The 21484-nt window shown below is 44.2% G+C and overlaps 1 protein-coding gene across 2 annotated transcripts; it reads left to right on the forward strand.

Moving 5' to 3' along the window:
* Positions 1-1152: 1152 nt before the first annotated feature.
* On the forward strand, positions 1153-18549 carry LOC135699157 (sodium-independent sulfate anion transporter-like). Of its 2 annotated transcripts, none has more exons than XM_065219382.1 (5): positions 1153-1466; positions 1526-1679; positions 16635-17290; positions 17353-18108; positions 18169-18549. In XM_065219382.1, the coding sequence occupies exons 2-5, from the start codon at positions 1619-1621 to the stop codon at positions 18526-18528; spliced, it is 1833 nt and encodes a 610-aa protein (XP_065075454.1). In that variant the 5' UTR covers positions 1153-1466; positions 1526-1618; the 3' UTR covers positions 18529-18549. The 2 variants fall into 2 exon arrangements, with proteins under 2 accessions (XP_065075454.1, XP_065075455.1); XM_065219383.1 differs by having other exon boundaries at positions 1153-1462.
* Positions 18550-21484: the final 2935 nt, after the last annotated feature.

Below are 21484 nucleotides of genomic sequence, written 5' to 3' on the forward strand. Positions count from 1 at the left end.
TAATATGATCAAAACTTAAAACTGTACACGAGCAAGAACAATGCCGCCGATAGGGGGATTGTTCTATTTTATTGTTTTACATTTTTACTCAAAATTTGAAAGTGAAAATCAAATGTCTTCAAAACGCTGCAGTCTATCGCTTCTGATTGTCGGCTGTCATCTCCAATATAGATAAATAATAATAATTATCGCATGCTGATGAACGCGTCGCCTACTAAGTACACTAACTGAAAGCAATCATGCAATGATTCGCGCGCCCGCACTGGAGCTGTGTATCTCTCACAATGTAAACAAATATACCTTGAACCTTGAATGTCATTTATACCCCGTTCAAACCTATATTACGTGACATAGTACAATCTTGATATCAGCATCTATACATCTATAGTTCTCACTGGAAATAATAAGTACGACGTTTGTTATTAAGATATATTATCGGTACAGTTGAAAACCGGAATAACCAATTAGCGACAATCGATTTTACTCGCGTTCTGTACATTAAATATATAGTGTTGCAAGTAGTGCGCTATACTCTCACAACGATGCGCTACTTCCGACACTATGTATATCGTACAGAACGAAAGTAAAATCGATTGTCGCTAGTGGGTTATTCCGGTTTTCAACTGTACCGATAATACTCTATATCGTAATAAAGGCTGTATTGTGAACGGGATATTACCATAGAGGTAACTCAAACTGGTTTCGTAGAATTCTATTTCACTAACTTGTAAACATTCCATGATAATAGATAGGGTGGAGAACAGATTCAGCTCCATCGAGACCCTATTCAAAGCACGGGTTTTTTTTTTCTAAAGAAAATTCATCGGAAGTCCATTCAAAAGATGCCTTATGATGTGAAGTATCTTACTGCAGAAAATGAGCGTTGAATGAGCTTATCCTTTCGTCTACAATGTGCAGACTTCTTCAGTGGCTTGTACTAATAGTCGACTTACTGCACATTGCAGACAAAATACCCGTGTCTATCAAGGATAAGCAATTAAGGTAGTGGAATTAAATGGAAATTACTAATTCGTTTCTTTTTCTTTACACAGGTATTCCAACATAGACGCCCACATTGATCAGGATTGGTTATCATATGTCAATGTTTTGTAAGATTCAAAGGCAAAACCAGTAAGAAGCCATGCTGCAGGCCCCACTCGATTTGGGTGTAGTAACTCTCTACCGGACAGCGTCGTCCACTATTGTTGGGTACCGGAATAGATAAGCAGACAGCTGATCATTGTTGAACGTTTTGCATTCCACCTTCACCCTCTCCCGCTCCTGCCACACAAAATGCGATGTGATGTGACGCAACAGGTAGCCGAGTACAGCAGTACAGCCCAAAGAAGATGTACTATATAGTAGCTAGTGCCGACCGAGATTGGTGGAGACGGCGCAGTTCGGTTCAAGCTTTCTTCATCCGTAGACACAATTGACACTTTGGCTTGGCTGTCGCTCGTCGGTGGGTCAGTAGTTTTTGTTTTGCTACATTAAATACCTTAAACATTGACATTTGCCATTTTAGTGCTGACCGAATCCGATGCAAATCGCAAGTTTTTGCGTTATTAAAGTGAGTCGGCGCTAGTTGAATCGAATCGCGGAAGATCGCTGGCTAAGCATGACTAAGAAGGTCATCATAACCGACCGAGAGCTCTACCCAAGTCATCAGATTCCAGAAGGTAGGTACCTGCTCTGCTGTAAGAAAAAATAATAATTGCAATATGGTTTATTTTTAAAACTCATTTCCAATTCCTATTAAAAGCGTTGGGGTTGCAGTTTTAGAAATTTGCATCGAAAGAAAGAAAAAATAGATAATAGGCACCTACTACGCGATGGTAATGCAACGTCACATGTGGGAAATATTCAATGTTTAAACTCCGAATCATGGTTTCGAATGAAACCGCAACCGGAAATTTCCCTCACTGCAGCAACGTGCATACCGTGGGTTTTTTTTTCAATATCAGCCGCTTGCCTGGCGTTTCACATCTAAACATTTCTAGATAGAGCTGGAATTATGGTGTAACAGCCTTTGTAAACAATAACTTCTCTCGTTGATTTCTCGGAATTCAAGGCACGCCTACAAAAATCAACATATCCATCGGGTAGGAGAAGTCTTCCTCTGCTCGATGGTGATGTCGATTTGCCAAGGAGAGCCATGGCTTCCGAAAAATCATCGAGAGAAGTCATTGTTTGAAAAAGCTGTTACGCCCTAATTGCAGCTCTATCTAGATTTATTCATTATTTTTTAAATGTTTACCTTTCTTACAAAAAAGGGTATACATTAGCGTGATGCAAAATTTGAAATTTTCGCTCCACAATACTTAAACGATTCCAAATCGGATCCTGACTAACCTCTCAAAATTTGAACCCATTTGGTGAGAAACTGAGATGGCACAAACCATTTGAAGTTTGTATGGGAATTACTATGGTAAAACCAAGATTTTTGTTCATGTCTATCTAATAATTCACCATATCGGTCTTCTTCAAAAGATTTCAACTTTACTTGTAGGAAATTTTCCCAGCTACAACTTTGCTGAAGGCCACTTTTTGATTAAATGCAAGGATCGAAAGTTATCAATGGTTCAATGCGCTGATGTCTTATGATCATGCTCAGCAGGCAACATTGGTGTTTCTGGGGCGTTGAATAGGACACAAAAATCATGGCTACTATGTCATACTGCAATATACAGTGTTGCCTAAAGAGCAGCTGCTTGATCATGTCATAAGTTTTTCAATCTCTTAAATAATTAATAACTTTTTCCTGTCTCGTTTTACATAGAAACGATCTTGAGCAAAGTTGTAGCTGAGAAAATTTTCTATAAGAATGGCTATCGAACTGTTTCGCAGCTCAATATGGAAAAAGACTAGAAGGCAATGAACAAAAAGTTGAGATTTCCCATGGTAATTTACATGTAAACTTAAAATGGCTTGTGCGAAGTCTGTTTCTAACCAAATGAGTTGTAACTTTGGGAGGCTAATCAGGACCCGATTTGAAACCATTTAAGCACTGTGGAGCGAAAAAGTCAAATTTTGCATCAGTCTAGTATACATGTCGCTTGGAAAATCAACTTTCGATCAGAGGGGCTTGGAGTCATTTATTTATTGTAATTTTAATACATCTGACAATTAGTCCGTCGTTGGTAGTTTATTAAATGTTTAGCAGTTGAATTCCTTGCTTTCAACATTTTACATCGTGTTTATCATGTTTTACTGATTATTGTTTGGGGATATGTTAGACAGTAGTGATGTAGTCAGTTGGACGGCTGAAAAATGACTGATTTTGTTAATTATCAAGATGTATATTAGAGTGGGTTATCGTTACATGGAAAAACGCAAACTTTACCGCACCAATCGAGAACAACCCTTTTTTGGTTCCAATTGGAGTCCCAAACATCCTGTACAAAATTTGGGAACGGTTAGTTGTAACTCGGCTTTCCCATTGCGTTTGAAATTTGTATGGAAAATAGTATTGGAAAACCAACTTTTTTACGTTGTTATCCCTAGAGACCACAATTTTGCATGAACCGTGCAACTAAGTATGTACAAATATAGTCCAGGAAGTGCCTAACAATTTTTCCAAAGGAAGTACGGTGCTAGAATGTATCTAAAAAAAAGTAATAGCTATTCAAATATTTATGGTTTAAATTAAACACCAAAACTACTTTTTTCTGACAACACTGCCAGTGTACCAATGGAAGTCAGATTCCAAACTGAAATATTTTTGGAGTTTCTTATCTTGCCGATTTGGTATGTTCAGATGAATTATTCAAAAACAATTGCTCTATCTCATATGTGTAGTTGGAGGGGGGGGGGGGGGTTAATAATATACCTCAGTCTCCTCACTTATATCAATAGTTTCAGTTTGAAATAACTTCGGAGTTTCTTATTTTATCGATTTGGTATTTTTTTTATATTAATTTATTTGTACAGGCTCAATCGAATAAACTTTACAGAGCCGAGTTATCATTTGCATTATACATGATTAATGTCTTAAATCTAGAGTTAAAGGAACTCGCGGTCGTCTCGAGGTTAGTGGAGATTTACATTTTTTTGGATGGGGAAAGGGAGAAGGAGGTTTGAAATATGATTTATTATACAAATATTTAATTAATCCTAAAACATGATCTTATATCTATTCATCTTGAAAACAAACATTAAAACTACACGCACAATACACAAACTAAACAAAGGTTAATCAAACTTACAATCTAAGGTTAGTATTCTTAAAGTAAACATATATGAGTTTCATAAACTCCAGATCACGTCTAGCCAAAATATCCCGAACTGGAACATTAGGTTGTCTACCTCGAACCCGAAGGGAATTGCACAGCTCAGATCTACCGATTTGGTATTTTTTTTTTTTAATAATTCGTTTATTTTTCCAGGCTCATTTGCTGTAGCTTTGCGGAGCCAATATTCATTGTTTAGATAACAAAATTACTTAAAACTAACGTTAGTAAAGCGGGGGCCGATTAAAGGGTGTCCACGATGAAATTGCCACACACAAAATTGATTCGCAAAATTCGAGTTTTCATCCGATTGCCATCAAATTTTCAGGGATTGAGAAATAACTATTAAACTTCATTTTACCATTTTACTCGTATTTTATTTACAGTCCATACGCAAATGCCCGCACCTTGGCCTTAACCCCGGCCATAAGATTCTGCACAACCTGTGAATCAACCGTTTTTTGCATGTAAACCCATACTTTCTTCAGTTCCTCGACTGTCTTCACTACCTTAGGTCGTTTAAGAAGGTGCTGTTTCATAATCGCCCAGTACTTCTCGATGGGGCGGAGCTCCGGAGTGTTGGGAGGGTTGAACATTTTCGGCACGAAATTGACCTTATTGTCCGCATACCACTTCAGCACGTCCTTGGAGTAGTGGCATGAGGCCAAATCCGGCCAGAAGATTGTTGGGACGTTGTGGGCCTTCAGAAGAGGAAGCAGCCGCTTCTGGAGGCACTCTTTTATGTACACCTGTCCGTTCATCGTGTCCTGGGTCACGAAAGGTGCACTCCGCTTCCCGCACGTGCAGATGGCTTGCCAAACCAGGAATTTCTTCGCAAATTTGGACATCTTCTGAGTGCGGACATGCTCCGGAACGCTGAACTTATCCTTGGCCGTGAAAAACAGGTTGCCGGGGATCTGTTTGAAGTCGGCCTTCACATATGTTTCGTCGTCCATGATGCAGCATTCAACTTTCGTCAGCATGTTGAGGTACAACTTCCTGGCACGGGTTTTGGCGGACTTGTTCTGCTTCTTGTCGCGATTAGGGGCCTTTTGTACCTTAAACGTTCGAAGTCCAGCCTTAGTTTTGGCCTTCTGGACAAAACTTCGGCTTAGGTGCAGCTTCTTAGCCACATCCCTAACGGAGGCGTTCGGATTTCGGTTGAAGGCCCCAACTACGCGGTTGTGATTTTTGGTGTTGTACGGAATACTTTTTCCTTCACTTCTGGGCTTCCGATCGGTGGTCAACCGTTCCTCGAACCGCTTAATCACTCGCGACACCGTGGAATTCGCGATTCCCAACGTTTTAGCGATGGAACGATGCGAGAGATCCTTGTTCTCGTGATGAATGCGCAAGATTTTATCACGCACGAGCTGTTCTTTCGACTCCATTTCCGCGAGTTTTGATCACAGGACTTTAAAACTTGCAGGATGTAAATAATGCACTATGAACTAAATCCACCCAAATTTTCATTAAATTCTACCCAACGGTTAAAAAGTTAGAGCAATTTCATAGTGTGGCAATTTCATCGTGGACACCCTTTACTCGCGGCTATCTCGAGGTTAGGGGTAACAAATTGTAACAAATGGATGGCAGGGTAGGGATTGTGAACACAAGGTTTGGAGAGCAATGTGCTCTTGATCTCGAACTAGGCGACACTCTGATGAAAAAGACAAACATGGGGGTACACCGATGGGTAGCTAACAACTTGGGAGAACACAAGATGACACTAACTTCTAAATCCTCAAATCTGTCCGTTTTAAAAACACATAAATTAAATTCAAATAGTCGAGATCTCGGCTCGCCAAGACATCTCTAACGGGTATCGCGGGTTGTTTTCCTCGGGCCCTGAGGGATGTGGATAAATCAGATCTGGCAACACGGTGTAGGGTACACGACCAAACAACATGCTCGATATCGTGATAACCACTGCCACTCGCACATAAATTGCTGCCTGAGAGCCCAATTCGATAGAAGTGCGAGTCTAACGAGCATTGATTGGACATAAGCCTTGATATAACGCGTATAAAGTCGCGGCTCATGTCCAACCCTTTGAACCATGGTTTGTTCGACACCTGTGGGAGAATAGAATGTAACCATCTTCCCAGATCACTCTCATTCCATTTTTGTTGCCAGTTGGTGAGGACGTGCTGACGGGTAATTGAAAAAATACCGCAAAGGCGATGTGTCGATCAAAAATATCGCCTTCCATAGCGCCCACCTTAGCCAATGATAGTATAGGAGCAGTAAGTATAGTAAGCACTCAGTTTAGTTCGTATTTCAGGCAGGAAATACGAGGAGTGCTTCATCGGCCTCATTGAACGAATAGCCTCCAATGAGCTAAGACTATCCGTAAAAATGAAATAATGGTCAGAAGGTAGTGAGGCAATTCGCTCTACTGCGTAAAATATAGCTGTGAGTTCCGCAACGTAAACGGAGCATGGTTTCTGCAGTTTATAGGAGGCGCTATGAAATTGATTAAATACACCAAATCCAGTGGAAGCATTTATGGTTGACCCATCTGTGAAAAATCTTTTATCGTTACTTACATGGTGGTACTTGATTGCAAAAATTGAGGGAACAACCATCGACCGATGGTGATCTGGTATTCCATGGATTTCTTGCATCATGGTCAGATCAAAATTTACAGAGGAACTATAGAAGGCTTGAAAGCAATCACGATTGGAGATTAATGAAGAAGGACCAACCTCCAGCGTCATGTACTCATAGTACAAACTCATGAATCTTGTTTGAGGATTTTGGTCGAGCAGCTTCTCAAAGTGTTATATTACCAAAGGATTCAATACTTCACAACGGATGAGGAACCGGAAAGACAGCTCAGCGAAACGATCTGTCAGTGGGAGAACACCCGCGAGTACTTCGAGGCTCATCGTATGCGTCGAGTGCATACAGCCAAGCGCAATTCGGAGGCAACGGTATTGAACCCGTTGCAACTTCAAGATATGTGTTTTTGCCGCGGATTGAAAGCAGAAGCTACCGTACTCTAGAACCGACAAGATGGTTGTTCGATACAACCTGATCAGATCTTCCGGGTGTGCTCCCCACCAAGTTCCGGTAATTGTACGAAGAAAATTGATTCTTTGTTGGCATTTTTGTTTTAGATACGCAATATGTTTTCCCCATGTGCATTTGGAATCGAACCAGACACCTAAATACTTGAAAGATATACTTTGAGTGATTGTTCTACCCTTTAGTTGAAGCTGTAACTGTGCAGGATGATGCTTCCTAGAAAAAACAACCAACTCAGTTTTCTCCGGAGAGAATTCGATACCCAGCTTCATAGCCCAAGTAGACAAATTGTCTAAGGTATCTTGCAATGGTCCTTGCAGGTCCGGTGCACTTGGCCCTATAACGGACACAACCCCGTCATCTGCAAGCTGCCTTAGCGAGCAATTTTCATCAAGACAACCATCAATGTCTTTAACGTAAAAATTATAAAGAAGGGAGTTTAAACCTGAGCCCTGGGGGAGACCCATGTAACTAATTCGTGAAGTTGTCGAGTTTCCATGAGAAAAGCTCATATATTTCTCAGACAACAAGTTGCTCAAATAGTTGTTCATAATTGGTGAAAGCCCACTATCGTGGAGTTTATCCGCGATTTGGTATGTTCAGGATAAATTATTCAAAAACATTTGCTCAATCTCATAAGCGTTGTTGAACAGCGTGGTGGGGGAGGAGGAAGGGCTTACTGTATGCAATTTTTAAAACGAAAATTGTTGTACTGAAAATATTTAATATCCACTTGTCGGATCATTATTTGTTAGTGAGGAGATGTTGTTTGAATTATTAGCAGCTGGGAAATTTTAAATTTATATACCAAGCTTTTATTTGAAATATTAAACTGCCATTCGGGCTACCCGTATATCCGGAGTGATTTGAGATTTGGGCGTAATTGCTTTTGTAAACAAACACGTAAATTACTGATTTCTCTCGAATAAAAGCTCAATCTCACAAACAAACTATACCAAACGATAGAGGAATCATTCCTCTACCTCATAGTGTTATTACTTTTCGAGATTCGCAAGAAATCGGTGATTGACGTGTTTGTTTACAAATGCAATTACGCCCAAATCTCAAATCACTCCGGATATAGAAAACACAGAAGTCCGGAGTGATTTGAGATTTGGGCGTAAATGTATTTGTAAACAAACACGTCAATCGCCGATTTCTCGCGAATAAAAGCTCAATTTTGAAAACTAATAACACTATGAAGTAGAAGTATGATTCCTCTACCATTTGGTATAGTTTGTTTATAAGATTGAGCTTTTATTCACGAGAAATCAGCGATTGACCTGTTTGTTTACAAACACAATTACGCCCAAATCTTAAATCACTCTGGAAGTAGTCGTACGTCAATAACCAAAACAAAGAGAAAACGAAAACTGTCTTCACCAGTTTCGTTTCAGACACAGGTACAGTCGGATTTCGCTTTTTGGGCTAACTTTAAGTGGGCTAAGTTTCAGTTGGGCTCCCAAGCCAAACGTCACTTCTAACAGTGTTGATTCCTTTTCGAAATTTCGACCGGCTTCATGCAAAAACCGGCAAACGAGTGGAGTAATGATACAGATTATTTCAATGCGATACAACGAGTTGCTTCCTTGATGGTTGTCAACGATTTGGCTGAATGAGGGGTGATGCTAATTTCTGACTTATCATGAAATCCACCTGAGACCTAGTTCAACAGCAATATTTGCTTCAAGGGATAGAACAGCATTGAAAAGAGTACCCTGAGATATCGTAGAATATATTTAAATTAAATATAATCATTACAATCCAATGACATTTGTGTGAATATATCTGACTTTGTATATTGCACCAAAAGAGTAGGGAAGAGAATGGTAGTACTCGCTTCACAACTGCTCTTATGAGTTTAAGCTAATGTTTTTGAATAACCCATCCGAACAACTCGAGAGATGGGAAACTCCGAAGTTATTTTAGTCTTTATCTTTACTTTCATTGCTATAAGTGAAGGCCGGAAAGCATACAGTAAGCCCCCCCCCCCCATATCTAACTACGCCAATTAAATGGAGCACATGTTTTTTGAATACATCTGAACATACCAATTTGACAAGATCAGAAACACCGAAGTTATTGCATTTTGAAGCCTTACCTCCATTTATATGGGTGAGGGGTCGTTTGTATAGTTAGCCCCTCCTCATCTCTTAATATGCCTATGAAATTGAAAAATTGTTTTTGAATAATTCATCTGAACATTACTAATATTATTATTATTCGCATTTCAAGCTTATTACGTAGCGCATATTAGCTTATTGCGTTCTCTCAACTTAGTGTTCTAAATACACTTCCACAGTTATTAATTGAGAGCTTTCGATGCCAATACCAATGCATGGATTTGTATATTGTGTGGCAAGCACAATGATACCCTATGCCCAGGGAAGTCCAAACATACCTGAACATACCAAATCGATAAGATAAGAAACTCCGAAGTTATTTCAGTTTGAAACTTTACTTCTATTGATATGAGTGAATCGAAATTTAAGTGCAATGTCTTCTAAATTATGCATTAGCCTATTGGCGAGATATTACAATTGACATGCTGAACGAAAATGGCAAAATTCTTGTTTAAACAGGTAAAATTAAAAAGGCCAACAAAAACCTGTTTTCGGAACACTGCGGGACAGAATGCGCATACTGAGTTCATGCAAAGGAAGCATAAATTTAGGCTTTATCTATGTTTTCAATGGTTCACGCCTGATGGTTATGCTTTCCACCACAAACGAAGTGACAGAAGGAGCGGCTCGAAAACTTTGGTGACGAACCTGCTATTGCAATTTTTCAGTGTACCATATGGCAACAGCACTAGCATAGAGGTAACTCTAAGACCAGAAGGTCCCGAAGAAACGAACTAAACTTTTTGGCTCAGCTCTGGTACTCTAGGAAAATCCACGAACCCCTCATTTTATCGGCCAAACTTTCATATCGAATCAAAACAAACACAGTGTAGTACTAGATTTTTTGCTAGAATGGGGTACGTTAATCGATTTGCTTTGGACCAATAGGCTAGTCAAGCAGTGAGCCAATTTAAAATCGTTAGTTTCCACCGGATGCTACTGATGGCGGAGTCCAAAGCAGAGTAACACGCAGTGCATGGGAATTCGGATGAGACTGGTGGAAAATAATAAACACGCGAAGTTCACGATAGATTTAATTTAGCAAGATGAAAGAAACAATTACACTTGTGCTCTTCTCAAGTATTAGCCATGAACTAATAATATTCGTTGGTAGGCAGTGTTGCCACTTATGCTGCTCCGTTCGGGGGGATGCGTGGATGTGATTGTGAATATCAGCGGAGGGTAATCATCGTTCTCCACCTCGATGAGCAGCCCCCGATCCAATCACTCGATGCTACTCCAATCCAAGTAGGCCACAGAAGCGATCGTGCTTTGTTGGCCCCAACGGCTTTGTTAAAATATCTGCAGTCATCTTCTCGGTCGGACAGTATTCCAGCGTAGCTTGTCCCTTCTGACATAGTTCCTGGACGAACTTCTCCCTAGTATCTATGTGTTTGGATCTCTCGGTCCGAACAAAAGCAAGGCACCCCTGGTTGTCCTCCGTAATCTGCAAGCATTTTCCGCAGCCAGATGGCCTCTTGGCAAGCCTCACTGAGTGCCACGTATTCGGCCTCCATGGACGACAATGTAACGCTTGTCTGTCCTCGGCTGGCCCACGATATTGTGGCTCCACTGAACATGAACGCAATTCCAGATGTTGATCTCCGGCTCTCATGATCACCGGCCCAATCGGCGTATGAATAGCCCATCAGTGGCTCATCGAAAGCACCACCCAAGCGTAGACTGAAACTCTTCGTCTTCTGTGGATAACGCAGGACACGCTTGGCGGCTGTCCAGTCCACCTCGGTGGGAGCAGCAAATTTTCGCCCGAGAATGGCAGCACTGTTCGCTATATCTGGTCTTGCAACTACAGAAAGATACAGCAAGCTTCCCACAACACTTCTATACTGCGCAGCATCCTCTAATGGTTTTCCGTCAGCTTCACTCCTTAGATATCCTGGGTCCATCGGCGATTTGGCATGTTTTGCTTCACTCATTCCATGCATCTTTAGCAGTTCTTCAATATAGTTCTGTAGACGAATTTGGTAGCCTTCTTCATCCCGACGTACTTCCATGCCAAGAAAATGGCGGACGTCTCCCAAACTGGTCAACTCGAACTCTTCACCAAGACTCCGGAACACCTTCTGCAACTCCTCCTCATCGGTCGATGCAACAAGCATATCATCTACATGTACAGACACGGATCGGCATTGGACTGCTTAAATCCAAGCTTCGACAGCGTATTGTGCAGATGCTTATTCCAGCAGCGCGCCGATTGACGCAGCCCATAAATGCTTTTCTGCAATCGGCAGACTAGATTATCTTTACTTTTCACTTCGCATCCGGGAGGCTGACGCATGAAAACCTCCTTTTCTAGGACTCCGTAAAGGCAGGCGGTCTTTACGTCCAAATGTTTCACTGTCATATTACGTTTTGCCGCAACAGTCAAAAACGTTCGGAACGTCGCGTGCCGTGTAACGGGTGCGTAAACCTCCTCTAAATGTTCACCGATCCTCTGCGTATAGCCCCGAGTATACCCCTGAGCCACAATCCTGGCCGTGTGCTTCACGACCTTGCCTTCTTCATTCCGTTTCAGCTTAAAGACCCACTTTGAGTCTACTATCTTCTTTCCCTTCGGTAACGGTACAAGCTCCCAAGTGTGGTTTCGACGATGCGAATCAAGTTCGTCTCCCATCGCAGCTCGCCATTCAGCATCTTTCAATGCTTCGCGGTAGTCCACCGGCTCCTGGATAGTGCACGCTGCGACGCCTACTGCATAGTCTATAGCACGTAATCCTCCAAGTGCCGTGGTGCCACACCACGCGTTTGTCGCTGCGAGTGGCGGGTATCTTATTGCTGTGATGGTCCTTCATCCTCAGCGTCTACAAAATCATCTGCATCAGAAGAAACAGCTTCGTCCGTGATTTGCTGTCCAGCTTGCTGCGCTTCTGGTGTGGAATATGGACGTAAGCTTTTGCACCATATACCCGGAGATGTGCCATATCCGGTTTACGTCCCCACCAGTGCTCGTAAGGAGTTTGCTGGAGCGATCTTGATGGTAAGCGGTTCTGCAGGTATGTTGCAGTGAGTACAGCCTCTCCCCAGTATCGCTTTTCCATACCAGCATCAATGGGCATACAGGTAGCCATCTCTGTTATCGAACGGTTCTTTCGTTCAGCCACGCCGTTCTGCTGGGGTGAATACGGCGCTTTGAGCTGCGGTTTGATCCCTTCAGCACGATAGAAAACTTTCAACTCGTTGTTGTTTAACTCACCGCCCCCGTCGGAGCGAATCACGCGAACCTTTCTTCCAAACCGAGTCTCCGTCCATCGCACGTACTCCTTTATCAGCTCCGTCGCTTCCGATTTCTGTTTCAGCAGATAAGTTACCGTAAAGCGACTATAGTCATCGATGAGAGGCATTGTTGCAAAACGACCTCTGCAGGGACAAAAGCATTGGTCGTACCGGCTAGAGCATGAATGACTACCACAACAAAACATACGATAACATAGTGCAAGCTTTTTTTCCCTCCCATGTTACACCTAACTCCTGAGCTCCTGTTCTTCAGAATCGCCTAGCTAGTTCTTTTTTCTTCTTCTTCAATGCTTCATCTCTTCACTGGTGTACTCACTGCTACCGGAACATCCGCACATCCTCTCGTTCACAGCTCATCACCGTCGATCTTCGGACTGTGCCGACGTGGAGACACCGTGCATGCTCCACCGCGACCGGCTTCGAGGGCCTGATGACGGTTGGCGTCCACCTCAAAGCGATCGGGTTCAGATCGTCACCCGCTTACTGGCGATGTAGGTCCGCTTTCAGTTCGCACACCTTGCACGACAACGTATCGGCACGTACGGTCCAAACCGAGTTCCTTTGACGGTGCAGCGCCGACCAGGGGGCGACTCAATTTCGGACCGAGTTCACTCAGCGTTGCCGCTGTACCCTGAGCTGGTCAAACTATTATGTCGCTGATTCTTTCGTCGATTCGAGCTGGAAAATAAAAAGCCCTGAGGCAACAACTCGTTAGCCTCCATCTGTCGGCAGTGTACGCAGTGGGCAACTTACTTCGCATTGAAGGCTTTTATCTTTTGTCTTCCGAGGCTGGCCGTATCCACCCGCCGTGGCCCACTCGATCGATTGTATGTAGGAGCAGATGCTGGAGGAAGGAAAACGTGTCAGCAATGCCATAACAGTCATGAACATGGAAGTGGCTTACCGCTTTTAGTATCGAATCACGACTTTTCTTCTCCGTCCGACTTGTGGCCGCAGTGAATATCGAGTCCCGAATCCAGCAGTGGTTCACGTGTCCCAAGTTGCCTCACGTGTCTGATGTGCACGATGAATCCCGCAGACTGATGTACAAGATGGCGTCCGAGGTCACAGCGTGAGCGCTCGTCTGTGAATATAATTCACGATAATAGCGGTAATCTTTCCGTGAGGCGACGTACTCGACTTACCGTTTCTCGGCGGTTCTGGTTGATACCGATGTTGTTGCCACCAGCTGCCTACTTCCCCAAGGCAATCGTGTCGGAATCGAACGTCGCTTCAACCTGCCGACAATGGACTGTCGCTGATACTGCGCGCACCCGTCAAAAGAATCCACTCGCGACGACGGCAAATATGGGCAGTGACTGCAAATGACTTTTCGTGCCGTACTCGGTGCTCACAGTCTCCACAAACTGTCTCGATGGCCTCTTCGAAATGCCGCAGTTGCTTTTGGAGCTATTGCGATCGAATCGCGAAAGTTTTCGTGATTTTCACTACCGCGTCGGCGATGGCCGCCCGAATCAGACCACGCTTTTGCACTTTCTGCTGCTTTGCTGCTGCTTGAGGGACGGGCTTCGTTGCGACGTCATCTGCAGTTGTGTTCGTGAGTTGTTGTCGGAATTGCTATTATTCCATTCGCCCGTGCGGCGATATCCGTCAATTTGACTGGTGACGTTTGCCCATGAAGCATAATTTTAATGTGCACGATCAAGCGAAACTACTCTGATTCTGCTTAAAAAGCTTGCATCAAATAAAACGTAACAGCATAACATAGCGATTTCCGCTGGGGGTTGTAGGGGGTTGGTGGTTGTCCATATGGACGATGTCAAGGACCCGATCTGTCTTTCGCTCTGTGACAGGGGAAAACGGTAGTCTGGCCGATTTTTCTTCCATGCAACACTCACACACAAGACGTAAACCACAGTCGCTTACCTTAATGCCTGTAGCAAGGCCCTCTTTAACGACTCGTTCAGCGGCGGCCCAATCCCTGTGGCCCAACCGCCGGTGCCACTGATGCTGGCAGTTTACGTTGTGCTCACCAGTCGATGCTTTGTGGGATTCCTCGATCGTCCGCAGATAGTACAGGCCACCATATCGACAGCCAGTCGCAACGACAGCTCCTCCTGCATCCATGATTCGGCAGCCGATACTATCAAACTTCACTTCGAGTTTCTTCTCGGCTAATTTGGCCACCGAAATCAAATTGGTCGCCAGACCAGGTACAAACTTCATATCACTCACTTCGATTCTGACTGGTTCACCACGATCGTCCATTCCGCGAATCACACCACTACCCTCGCCGAGGATTTCTGTCTTTTTCCCATCGGCGAGTGTTATCCACCCACCGGCAAAACTTTTCAGTGAGTCAAAGAAGTCACGGTTGTTCGTCATGTGGGCACTTGCTCCACTGTCCACAATCCACGCGCACGAATTCATTTCGCCCCCATCGGAAAATGCCACGTTTCGTCCCTCACTTTGCACTGCCTTCGCCTTCGGATTTTCTTTTTCTCTTCTAGAGCTGTTTTCTCCCTTTTACTGAAGACTTATACCATAGAGGTAACTCTAAGACCACTGGGTCCCGAAGAAAATCATTATTATTTTTGGCTCACTCAGTACCAGAACAACGCTCCCAAGCAGTCCCAAGCTATTTCACTCACCCCTGCATGTTCTGCATGAATCCACACACCCCTGATGTTATCTGTCAAACTTTCATAGCGAATCAAAACAAACATAGTGTAGTAATAGAATTTCAACTAGAATAGGGTACGTTAATCGTTTGCTTGGGACCAATAGGCTACTAAAGTGGTGAGCCAATTTAAAATCGTTAGTTTCGTATTGATTGTTGCTTATACTTCCAGCACTCACGGCGCAAATGACCCGGCTTCTTACAAAAATGGCACACGCGGGTTTCTTTCGATTTTTCCTCTGAACGCATCGCTTTTTCCGTTTTCGAGCCGGCACTTTCGCGTTCCAAGCGACGATGGAATTCGTCCATCAACTTTGATTTGACGATGTCAACCAAAATGTCATCGCCAGCCTGATTGTCCAAAGCGGTCACGATTCCGTCAAATGATGGAGGTAAACTTCGCAAAATCATGCAGATTTTCGTGTCTCTAGCGGATGTGATTGTGAATATCAGCGGAGGGTAATCATCGTTCTCCACAGCTACTACTGGATTGTACTAGCATTTTCACTAAATGTACTAGAATGTTTTGGTTCTGTCTCTTTCACCAACAATCAATATGAAACTATCGATTTCATATTGGCTCACTATTTGACTAGCCTATTGGTCCCAAGCAAACGATTAACGTACCCCATTCTAGTTGAAATTCTAGTACACCACAATGTTTGTTTTGATTCGCTATGAAAGTTTGACAGATAAAATGAGGGGTTAGTGGATTTTCCTATGTTTCGAGGGGTGAATTGATTAGCTTGGGACCGAACATAATACCAGAGCTGAGCCAAAAAGTTGACCTACTAGTCTTAAGGTCCACGCACATTAGATCCGGATCGGACGCGTTGCGGCAAAGTGACAGCTAAATGTATTGTCTAATTGTCAAATTTACGTCAACGCAACGCAAACGGGTCTAATGTGGCTGCCCCTTTAGAGTTACCTCTATGCTTTCACCCTACTCAAAACAGAAATGCATAAAAAAAATGACAAAATTATACATTCTTCGCACATACTGTCAAAGATCTTTGCACACAAAATCAACTTTGTTCAAATTAAAACAAAAATACTAGCCCATCTGGTGACTGATAGCACAAGCTTATAAGAAAATTATATTACAGCGAACCACATTACTCGCCACATTATTTTATTTTATTTTATCGCCAGTTAGTCGTCTGTCACTTCGTCCCGAGTAGCACATTTCCGTCAAGATAAGTTGCAGCAACTTGTTTATGACTGATATAGGTTGTATAGAAGTTTCCACAAACGATTTGTGACAAGCGTGCTACTAGGGGTTTGTGGTGTTACCATAGAGGTGTTACCGTGTTACCTATGCGCTCAAACTACCTTTTCCCTCCATTCCATTCGCAGACTCCGAGCTCGACTACCGGGAACAATTTCCGGACCTTCGCCCGCTACTGCAGCGCCAATTCCGAGGCATCTGGACCCGCGAGAATGCCCTCCGACGCTTCCCGTTTCTCGTGTGGAGTCCACAGTACAACCTCAGGAAGTTCGCCTCGGATGCGATAGCCGGCATAACGGTCGGCCTAACGTCGATCCCGCAGAGCATTGCGTACGCTGTAGTAGCCAATCTGGAGCCCCAGTATGGGCTGTATTCGAACTTTATGGGATCGTTCGTGTACGCCTTCTTCGGAAGTGTCAAGGAAATCACGATCGCTCCAACCGCCATCATGGCTCTGATGGTTCAGCACATTGTACTGGAGCTGGGACCGGCCGGGGCAGTGCTGTCCTCATTTGTGTCCGGATGTATTGCTCTGCTGTTGGGATTGCTCAACTTTGGATTCGTAGTTCAGTTCATATCGATGCCAGTCATCACCGGGTTCATTACGGCGGCCGCGCTCACCATCATGAGCAGTCAGATGAAGTCGCTGATGGGAATTTCCAGTGCCGGGCGATCTAGTGGGTTCCTCGACTCATGGACGAATGTTGTCGAGAATGCTGGACAGACGCGGCTGTGGGACGCCATGCTGGGGTTCGGGTCGTTGGCGATTTTGATTTTTCTGACCGTAAGTTCGATGTAAGATATTTTTTCCGCAGTGGAATTTTTGAAAACTTTGTCACATTCTAGCTCATCAAAGGTCGAGGATCCGGTCGGTGGCGAACTGCCACAAAATACCTATGTCTCCTGCGAAACGCCCTGATCGTCATCAGTGGAGGCACCCTAGCGTTCGCGTTTGCCTGTCAAGATCAGTACCCATTCCGGTTAACTGGAAAAGTAGCTTCCGGGTTCCCGCCAATCGAGCCACCTCCATTCTCAACCACATTCAAAGACGAATTCTACGACTTTCCTCGAATGCTTCGAATCCTCGGATCATCGGTGATCACCATTCCGCTGATTTCGATCCTGGAGGTCGTCTCAATTGGGAAGGCCTTCTCCAAAGGTAATCCCGTTGATGCTACTCAGGAAATGATCGCCCTGGGGTTGTGCAACGTAGCCGGATCGTTTACTGCATCCATTCCGACGACGGCGTCATTTGCGAGGACCGCGATCAACAGCAGTTCTGGAGTGAAGACCCCGTTCGGTGGGGTGTTTACGGGGTTGTTGGTCCTCTCGGCATTGGGACTGCTAACGGAGTACTTCTACTTCATACCGAAAGCGACACTGGCAGCGGTGATTATCGCTGCGATGGTGTTCATGATCGAGTACCGGGCCGTTGCGGAAATGTGGCGAATCAAGCGAATCGATATCGTTCCGTTTCTGGTGACGGTGGTAGCTTGCCTGTTCATTGGACTGGAGTATGGTATTCTCATCGGAATCTGTGTGAATCTGTGCTTCCTTTTGTACCTGATATCCAGACCGAGGATTGAACATCGGGTTATGAAGGTATACTGCAAACGTTGAACGAATTCGAAACCTGTAACTCATACGAGCTTCTTCTTGTAGATCAATCACGTGAACGCACTGGTGCTGAGACCGACAAACGATCTGGCCTTCTCATCGGCGGAGTACTTCCGGGAAAAGATCCTCAGCATGGCCGGCAATCACGAAGCGAACGTGGTGGTGATCGATGGCGAAATGATCAAGTACATCGATTCGACGGTGGTGAAGAATATCTCCAGCACGGTGGACGAGCTACGACTGCAAGGAAGGCACGTGCTGCTGTGGCGGTGGAACCGGGAAGTGCAGTGTTCTTTGTATAGGTACAAAAAGGATCAATTTTTGCCACTTTTCAGGGCTGACGATAATGTCGAGGAAGTGGTTCAAAAGTGGAAAGGGGCTACTTTTGGCGAAGGTTGTGTGTGAGAAACTTAATAAACAATGTGATATTAGCGAATGATATTGATTGCAATAGGAAATAAAATTGAGCAAATCTCGAACTTAACGTGCATTTTTTTTTTTGTAAAATAGTAGCAATCCACTTACTTCAAAATTTGTCGCATTATTTTGTTTCTATACACCTTCCATTTTTACTAACTATAACCGAAGACAACAAATCAAGAAGACTGGCAACTCTTTCATTTTCTCATACGAACGCTATGAGACAGGTACAATCACGCCATCTGCCGCTCAAAGGTAACTGCTTCGAACGAATTTGATAGCAAAGATTACATCCTTGATATGATGTCTTCGCTATAACAGTAATTCAAATGGATTTCATTTTATTTTAGAGATATTAAATGTTTCCGTGTAAATACCGCCCAGCCCTGTCGATCACATCTGCATCGACGAACCCCTTGCGGAACTGTCAAACTGCGCGCCTCCTTCTATCAAAATCTTTCAGCAAAATAATCGTTGTCATCATTTTGAAGTACTGTACAAAGCACCGAAGAGAAAAGACGCATTAAAAGTTGAGTGAAGTCGAATTTGTATTTCGGTCCGTTTTAAAGTTTTCTTTTGATTCGAATTGCCTGTGTTTCTTGCCGGTCCAGTCCAAGGTTCAAACATTGGTCCTTCTTCGTCTGATATAGTGAATCGCGATGGAAAAGTTAGTGAAAATTCGCAACGCACAAATGGTGCAATTGGTCGGGGAGCTGACAGCAGCCGGGAAACTCACTGGGCGGAAGGCTTCCTACAGCGAGGCAACGGAACGGCTCGACCAGCTCAAGGAACTTGCTGGAAATTTTTGGAAAACAAACAAGCATCGAGGAGCTCCTTGACGACCCGGAAACAGTTGCCTCGGTGCACAATTTTCGTGAAGAATGGATCATTTTTGATGGCTGAGTTTTGAACCCACCACAGCTTGCATTTGGCGCTACTGTATACGGACGATCCAATGTAAAATACTGTGGTAGCCACAGTACGGTGCTGTCAAAACCTCAGCATCTTCAATGATCCATTTAACGGTGCCTACTTCAAGGCGAAAGACATCCTCGAGATATACAACGCGGACAACAAGCCGGATGATGTAAGTTCCACATCCAGTGGCAAAACGATCGTCGGCAGCGACCTCCGAGAGGCGATGAAAATGCTACTCATCACTCAACGCGCCTTGCTGGAAGGGCAGCGGGTGCTGGCAAGCTCCGCGAACAACAACTAACCAAACTTCGATCCAGCAGCGGGGGATGTGGTGTCGAATCGTTTACCCTTTCTGAATGTGCGGCTTCCATCGATCAACCTGCCGATGTTCAGTGGTGATCGGAAGAGCTGGAGGTCATTCAAGGACATTTTTAAATCGACCATTCACGACCGGAACGATCTGAAGGATTCTATCAACAATCAATACGAAACTAACGATTTTAAATTGGCTCACCACTTTAGTAGCCTATTGGTCCCAAGCAAACGATTAACGTACCCTATTCTAGTTGAAATTCTATTACTACACTATGTTTGTTTTGATTCGATATGAAAGCTTGACAGATAGCATCAGGGGTGTGTGGATTCATGCAGAACATGCAGGGGTGAGTGAAATAGCTTGGGACTGCTTGGGACCGTTGTTCTGGTACTGAGTGAGCCAAAAATAATAATGATTTTCTTCGGGACCCAGTGGTCTTAGAGTTACCTCTATGGAGTTACCTCTATAATTCTATCAAGATGCAATATCTTGTGTCCTACCTCGACGGCAGTGCGAAGCAGCTGGTAAGTTTGTTCCCGATTTCCGATGCGAACTACCACCAGGATGCGTGGGAGGCGCTCACGAACCACTACGATAAGAAAAAATATACTCTTATTCGTGAGTTCGTGGACCAGCCAGCGGTGTCCACCGCCACATCCGGAATCCTACGCAAGCTCGTCACTACTTCTGATGAGGTGGTGCGACAATTGAACGCGCTTGGTGAGGAATATGGCACACGGGATCCGTGGCTTATCTACTTCCTACTGGAAAAGCTGGATAAGCAAAGCCGATCAATGTGGGCGCAGCAAATCATCGAAGAAAACAACTATTCCTTCGACGATTTCATCTAGTTCCTGGACAACCGATGCGATGCGCTGGAAACTTGCACAGCGTTTACGAAGAAGATAACAACGGAAGCAGTCAAGAAGGAGCCGTCGAAGAAACTAGCAAGTGAGAAGAGGATGCAGTCGCTGCACACAGCTGCAGTAGGAGAAAAGTGCGCGAAATGCTCCAATGAGCATCCGTTATTTCAGTGCAGTGAATTCAAAGAGATGAACATTCAGTGCAGGCGCGAACTAGTGAAGAACGCGAGATTGTGCTTTAATTGTCTTAGGGCATCGCACACCGCGAAGTTTTGTAGTTCTAAATCAGTGTGCCGGAATGAAAACTGTAAGCAGCGGCATCACACACTGCTATGTGAACTGAAAAGTGAAGATGGAAAAAAGAAACCAGTGGAAAACAGTGATTCATACCAGCAACAAGTGGGTGAAGCGGCCATCACCTCAATGGTGGTGCAGGTACCGCTGGAGCCACAGCAGAAGTCGGTCGTGCTATCTACTGCTGTCATTCGACGGCGGTCTTCTGCAAGTGCGTGCTCTGATCGACTCGGACTCTGAAGCATCATTGATCTCGGAAGTCTGCGTCAAGAAGCTCGGTCTGTCTCGCCCCAACGGAAATGTAACGGTTTCCGGCCTGGGACAACAGGCAGCCGGAACAACGCGTGGCTTTGTAAAGCTGGTGATGGCTAACCGGTTTACCGACGTGTGTGTTTTGCAAACAAGTGTCAACGTTCTGGGGAAGCTCACCTCGACGCTTCCTACACAGCACTGCAGGGTTCATTCAAGCCTCCTGGATAAGCAGATAAAGGAGAACCTCGCTGATCCGGCATACTATCAGCCGGGTCCGATCGATATCATTTTGGGATCT

The sequence above is a fragment of the Ochlerotatus camptorhynchus genome, unplaced genomic scaffold, assembly GCF_037179485.1.
Source record: "Ochlerotatus camptorhynchus isolate MF236.1 unplaced genomic scaffold, CSIRO-AGI_Acam_v1.1 ptg000103l, whole genome shotgun sequence".
In the NCBI taxonomy this organism is placed as follows: Eukaryota; Metazoa; Arthropoda; class Insecta; order Diptera; family Culicidae; genus Ochlerotatus; species Ochlerotatus camptorhynchus.

Bases quoted from the DNA above. Each gene is read 5' to 3' on its own strand.
- LOC135699157 (XM_065219382.1), top strand. From the start codon at position 1,619: ATGACTAAGAAGGTCATCATAACCGACCGAGAGCTCTACCCAAGTCAT. The intron at 1,680-16,634 runs GTAGGTACCTGC...TTCCATTCGCAG, and splicing joins AAGTCATCAGATTCCAGAAG to ACTCCGAGCTCGACTACCGG. The intron at 17,291-17,352 runs GTAAGTTCGATG...GTCACATTCTAG, and splicing joins CGATTTTGATTTTTCTGACC to CTCATCAAAGGTCGAGGATC.